The 6242-nt window shown below is 46.8% G+C and overlaps 1 protein-coding gene across 1 annotated transcript; it reads left to right on the plus strand.

The window, feature by feature from the left end:
- The first annotated feature begins 249 nt into the window (after nt 1-249).
- Nucleotides 250-3627, plus strand: LOC117861206 (protein PLASTID TRANSCRIPTIONALLY ACTIVE 16, chloroplastic). Its single transcript, XM_034744726.2, has 4 exons — nt 250-1224; nt 1326-1394; nt 2239-2297; nt 2957-3627. Exons 1-4 carry the CDS (start codon nt 334-336, stop codon nt 3462-3464), a joined length of 1527 nt encoding a protein of 508 aa, XP_034600617.1. The 5' UTR covers nt 250-333; the 3' UTR covers nt 3465-3627.
- The last annotated feature ends 2615 nt before the right edge of the window (nt 3628-6242 follow it).

A 6242-nucleotide genomic window follows, 5' to 3' on the forward strand; every position in this document is an offset into this window, starting at 1 on the left:
TCGGGCCAGGTTTAGATAGGAGTTCAGGCAACAATCATCACGACGGTGCATCCCACTGGTCAGGTCCGGCCAAATACACAAACCAAATGCGCCCTTTGTTGGCTTGTTGGAGCAGTCTCTCTGTTAGACGCGGGCCAGGATGCGGACGCGGCGTGAGCGCTCGGCCATGGATTGCCCACTAGGAGATAAACGGCGATCGACCTGGCCTCTTCTGATAGGCTCTCCCGCCACTTCCCCCAATCCAAACATGCCATCCACCCATCTCCACTCCTTCCTCATCCCACGGCTCCACGCCCACCACCTGCTCGACCGACCGCCTGACGCAGCGCAACAATGGCTCCCGCGCTCACCTCCAACCCGCCCTCCTTCCGCCCCATCTCCTCCCCGCTCCGCCGCCGCGCCGCCACCGTCCTATGCCGCGCCGGCAAGCCCGGGAAGGACTCCGGGGCGGATGACGACGCCGCCCCCAAGAAGATTCCCGGCCTCTTCGCGGACTTCGGCAAGCTGACCGACGCCAAGTCGCTGATACCGGCGCTCGCGTCGCCCGCGGCGGGGTCGCTGTTCGCGGGCGGCGGTAGGGGCCGGAAGGACCCGCAGACGGTGTTCGTCGCGGGCGCCACGGGGCAGGCCGGGGTCCGCATCGCGCAGACGCTGCTGCGGCAGGGCTTCGCCGTGCGCGCAGGCGTCCCGGACCTCGCGTCGGCACAGGAGCTCGCGCGCCTCGCCGCGGCGTACCGGCTCATCTCCCCCGCCGAGGCGCGTCGGCTCAACGCCGTGGAGTCGGGCTTCGACGACCCCGAGGCGATCGCCAAGTCCATCGGCCCTGCCGCCAAGGTCGTGGTCACCGTCGGCCCGGCCGAGAAGGGGCCGGAAGGCGGGGCCGTCACCACCGAGGACGCGCTCCGGGTGGTGCAGGCCGCGGACCTCGCCAGCGCGGCGCACGTCGTCGTCGTGTACGACAAGGGGTCCGACGGCAGTTTCGGGGGCGGTGGGTCCACCTACAATGTGCTCGACGGTTTCACGACCTTCTTCAACTACATCTTCTCCCGCGTCCAGACGCTGACGCTGAGCCAATTCTTGGCCAAGGTGGTCGAGACAGATGTCAGCTATACACTAGTCAAGGCTTCACTCACCGATGACTACAGCCCTGAGAGCTCCTACGCCCTGGTCCTCGCCAAGGAGGGAGCATCGTCCAGCACAACGTCCACCACCGACACCGGCAAGGTATGTAGCTCTCCTAGCATTGACTTTCCAATGCTCACTATTTAAAGGTCTATGTGTTGTTTCTTACATGCATTGCTATGTGCGTTTATGTTTTGTGTTAGGTGTCAAAGTCACAGATTGCGGCCCTTGTGGCTGATGTCTTCTCCAATGTGGCAGTCGCCGAGAACAAGGTACGGAAACTATATCGGTATGTACCTGTATGTGGTAGTTTGATATTACCTTGCATCTAAATTTAGGGCATGCTTATAGCCTTATACATATTTACTGGTTAAAAAATCAAGTTTCATCAGCTAAAGTAATATTGATGATAGACTGCAATACGGGCATCCATTTAAATGCTGGCTAGTTGCTTCTGTCAATCTGTTACGGGGAACTAGGCAATTTCAAATGTTCTTGACGATTAAGAAGCAATCAAATGCAGGCATGCAACAGGTAGAAAAATAGATATTTATGTCACATAAGTAAGAAAGGATAAATACATTCTCTAGTTCTCAAAATTTAATTCCTCAAGATTCAGTAAATCAGTGGTATTGCAATTCGAAGTTTGAAAATATTATGATCTCCCATTGTGGTAGATGCAATCAGTAGCAGTCTCGAGCTTGAAATTGCAAAACCATATGAAAAGTAATCTGAATGCACTTTGAGTAGAGCAGATGAAAAGGAACACAAATTTTGATTTATTGCCGATTAGCCTACATCATCGAAATCTAACAGAATGAGAAAGCTTCTGCTCTGTTCTTGCATAATGGTGCTCCACTAAATTGCCGTCTTGATCATTTCAGAGAAAAGTTTCAAATTCTGTCACTAATCTTCTTCTGTTATATGATAATAAATATGTTTCTCTTTCATCTCTGCACGTGTTTTGTTTTTTCTGCTTTATAGTTTTTATACCCCTTATATGCAGTTATAGGGACAACAGGAAATTGAGTGCCCCTCATTTGGTTTTGCTTTTACATCCGTGGTGCTTGTTACTCAGTTGGCAATTAAATTGACAATTGTTTTCTTATCTTCCAGGTTGTTGAAGTTTCAACTAACTCATCAGCAACATCAAAGCCGACAGCAGAGGCTTTCGTGTGAGTAGCTAAGACCATTTTTAGTTCCCTGATAAGTTGTGGTGTGATTCCTTTGTTATGGATGGAATGCTATTTGTGTCTTGGATTATCTAACAACATTACCATTGAAATGCTGAAAAGAAAATGGATGGAAATGATGCGAGCAGTTCAAACTGTTGTGAACCTTAATGCGCAAAGGATAACTTCCATACAGAGGAAGAACAAAAGTAATGATTTGATTGGGGCTAGGGTATTAGAACGGGAATAAGCAGATAAGTTTGGTTGAGAAAATATTAGATACAAAATAGTTTAATTCTTCTTTGTTTGATTCATAATGAAGGTTATGTTTTTTATGAGAATGTCTCGAGTGAAGAGATAATCTCTAAACTTACAAAGAATCCTTACTGCACGGTATCAATCATTTTGCAGATGTATGCTTTACTCTTAGTGCTGTATTCTTTTGTATTTCAATCTCGTTGTTCTGACACATTTTTTAAACTATGTTAGTGTAGTTGTTTTATTATTAGCTTTTTACATAATGTTTGTTGCTGTACTCATGAAGTGTCAATTTAACTGACCATTTGAGGTGTTTGAAAGCCGTAAGTCTGCAAAACATCAAAATTACCTTACGATTCATTACTTATTCATTTCTTCTCAATGCGTGCATGTTTTCTCTGCAGAGCTATCCCTGAAGATAGTAGAAGAAAGGAGTACCAAGAAGCTGCTGCAAAGGCACAGGCAGAAGAGGAGGCCCTTGCCTCCCAACGAGCTAGTGAAGCTGAAGCGGCTGCGAGCAAGCTCGAAGCCAAGGCGAAGAAGGCGCCCACCGAGGAGGAGGCACCCTTAGAGGAGGCAGCTGCTAGCCCGGTGAACGGGGCCCAAGCCTCTCTGGAGAACCTCCTGAGCAGAGCCAAAGGGATTAGCACTGACTTCTCCTGGGAGAAGTTCAGCACACAGCTTGCAGAAGCGACGACTCCTCGAACCTCAACGGAGAAGGAACCGAAGGCACAGATCGCCACGGTGCGAGGGCAGGCGAAGGCAAAGAAGCTTGCACCACAGAGGGCCGTCGTGAAGCCAGCGGCGCAGAAGGTGAAGCAACAACCGAAGCAGCCGGAGTCCAAGCCTGAAGTTAGGCCAGTGTTCGGCGGCCTCTTCAAGCAAGAAACGGTGTATGTGGACGACGACTGAGCCAAGGAGAGCCGGTTTATCCTCCCTGCGTGATTTTGTCCAAGCTTTTGTATGCTCTTGGAATGTGAATGAGTAAATCTGTGTAAATTTGGCTGTAACAACGATTGCTCTGTCGATGAATGATCATATCCCCATTTTCAGTACAGAACTTCCATTGGCCTCATGGGTTTCCGGAAAGGTCCAAACTGTCACGTTTATCTGATAAAAGGAAAGGGACGTCAAATCTGTTAGAAAAAACAGCAGTAGCTGAAAAGAGAGGCTTAATTTGCTTAATTTTGAGCTGTGATTACATACTATTGCTGGTGCGTTTAGCCATTATTCTTGTTGGTGACTTTATCCTCTTATTTATAGTTGAAAGATACTACAAACCAGCGGCTTGCTAAAGCAAAGATTTGACTACACTTGACTTACTAATAGAAAGCCTTGATTGGTTGAGTTGACTCAAGCATGCGCAGTCTAAGGAAACTTAGTAACTCAAGTTAGTACATGTCACATCAAATCTTCGAAGGTTAATTAGAAGGACTAAATATATTAATTATAAAACTAATACACGGATGGAGGCTAATTCGCGAGATGAATTTATTAAGCCTAATTAATTCATGATTAGCACATGTTTACTGTAGCATCACGTTGTCAAATCACGGACTAATTAGGCTTAATAGATTTGTTTCGCAAATTAGCCTCCATCTGTGCAATTGGTTTGTAATTAGTCTATATTTAATACTCTTAATTAGTATCTAAATATTCGATGGGACAAAAACGTTAGTCTGGACTAAAGAACCAAACACCCCCTAAGGAACTAGCTGCCTATACTAATACTCACTGATGGAAAAGTGAGCATTAGTCCCAGTTGGAAAGAGTCATATCTCTCAAATATCCAACCAGGACTAATCTTTGGGGACTACAGGTCCCCATCTTTAGTCCCAGTTGGTAATACCAACCGGGACTAAAGACTTTTTTTCTTTATACCCCGAATTCTTTTTCATATTAATGTTAGTTGTTGCTTCACTTATTTATATATATATATATACACACACATATATACATCCTTAGCATACACTACTTACACGTATACGCTCCTATTGTGTGCATGTCGTATATATATTTCATGATAGTATATGCATAATATTAATTATAACTACTATATACACAATTCTTAGTATATTATACACATCAAACTAGTATTAATACAATTACTATATATACAATAATTTATCCTCGTAATTCTTAGAATCCTCCCGTCATGGTGTTGCTCGGTTCGGCTATTGAATGTCCATCGTAATAAAATTCTCCTATGGGATTTATCACCTCATCCACCAAAATTCTATGAGTGCTTCTTGGATTGCCAAAAGCCTTTCCTTCTCCAAGAGTTCTTCGTGAATCCGCCACATCTGTGTCGGTGTTTTAACCCGGCAACCTATTGTGGCGGATCCACTTCGGATTAGCTTGATTAGCCAGGGTTGAGCCGCCTAACATGCGACACTCCTGCCTGAACCAAGTTAACACGAAGTGCCGTCGGATTTCATCCGATTTAACCACTTGAGCAGGATCGAGTCTAGCAAACCCACATGGAGGTGAGTGGTTACAGAGAATACAACAAGTCCACTGAGTTAAACAAGTTTTACCCATTTAGTTCGGCCATAAAATCCAACATCAAGGTTTTACAAGATTCAAAAGAAACAACAGAGAAAAACACTAGCGGAAGACTTTGTCGGGGTCGGACATCCCTGGTGAGGCCAACCGGGATATCACTGGTTCCTCTCCTCGCCGTCCGAGGAAGGATCCCACTCGACCGTCCAGCCGGGCGGGAGCTGGGGCGGCCAAGCACCAACCAGAGAGGGGTCGGGCGCAGCAACCTCACCTGAAAAACAGGAGCCACAATAAGGCTGAGCTACTAAGCTCAACAAGACTTAACCGACAGGAGTAAAACTACTCCTCCTCTAGACATGCAGGGCTTTTTGGCTGAGGGGTTTGTTTGCCAAAAGCACTAAGTAACCCTATTTTCAAGTTTTAGCTCCGGTTCTAGGTTCATTTACCAGTCTAGGTTGTGCCACCTATTCTAAGCATTCATAGAACCAAACATGATGTGTAGATATAACAACAAACATTGCCATCATCAGATTCCTCATTTACTCAGGGTGACATAGCGATCAAGCAATCTCAAACTGTGAGAGGCAGACGAATCGATTCAAGTTCTTTAACCATGCATGGTGAACCTAGCCTCACAACATCCGCGCACCCGGAGGTCACTTCCTGTGTCGGCCTTCCCCAACAATCCCCTAACCCGTGTCGGGCCCATTTCCTTTGGTGCAAGGTTCGACAGACCCGGCCTCTGCCGTTCTATGACCACGCTTGCCACCACGTGCGACAACTAGCAGGGGAAACTCCGTTCTAAGAACAATGGGGCGACCGCTCACGTCTAGGTTCAATCCGGTACTAGGCTTCCTCATCCCATACTAAGTATGAGGCTAGTACTTTCAAACACTTGATCACGAACACCACCACTGTCGGGCCTTAGCAAGATTTCATAGACAGACGGGGCTAACATCCGACCACCAAAGAGTTACCAAAACCCTGCCCCGTCCATCGTCCTTATAGTTATAACAGGAGAGTAAACATGCAACTCCTACAACTCGCGAGTGACAGGGAATCACTCGACTTTTACCGGTTCCTAGTTAAGCACTGCAGCTACTCGGTCCAACAGCTAGTGCTCAGATCATGCGGACAACTAAGTCATGCATCTAGGGTTTCACACAACTCCTATACGTAAATGCACAA

The sequence above is a fragment of the Setaria viridis genome, chromosome 6, assembly GCF_005286985.2.
Source record: "Setaria viridis chromosome 6, Setaria_viridis_v4.0, whole genome shotgun sequence".
Classification (NCBI taxonomy): domain Eukaryota; kingdom Viridiplantae; phylum Streptophyta; class Magnoliopsida; order Poales; family Poaceae; genus Setaria; species Setaria viridis.

Excerpts from the sequence above, each read along its gene's own strand:
- LOC117861206 (XM_034744726.2), top strand. The coding sequence starts at position 334 with ATGGCTCCCGCGCTCACCTCCAACCCGCCCTCCTTCCGCCCCATCTCC. Across the intron at positions 1,395-2,238 it reads TGGCAGTCGCCGAGAACAAG|GTTGTTGAAGTTTCAACTAA; the intron begins GTACGGAAACTA and ends CTTATCTTCCAG. Across the intron at positions 2,298-2,956 it reads CCGACAGCAGAGGCTTTCGT|AGCTATCCCTGAAGATAGTA; the intron begins GTGAGTAGCTAA and ends TTTTCTCTGCAG.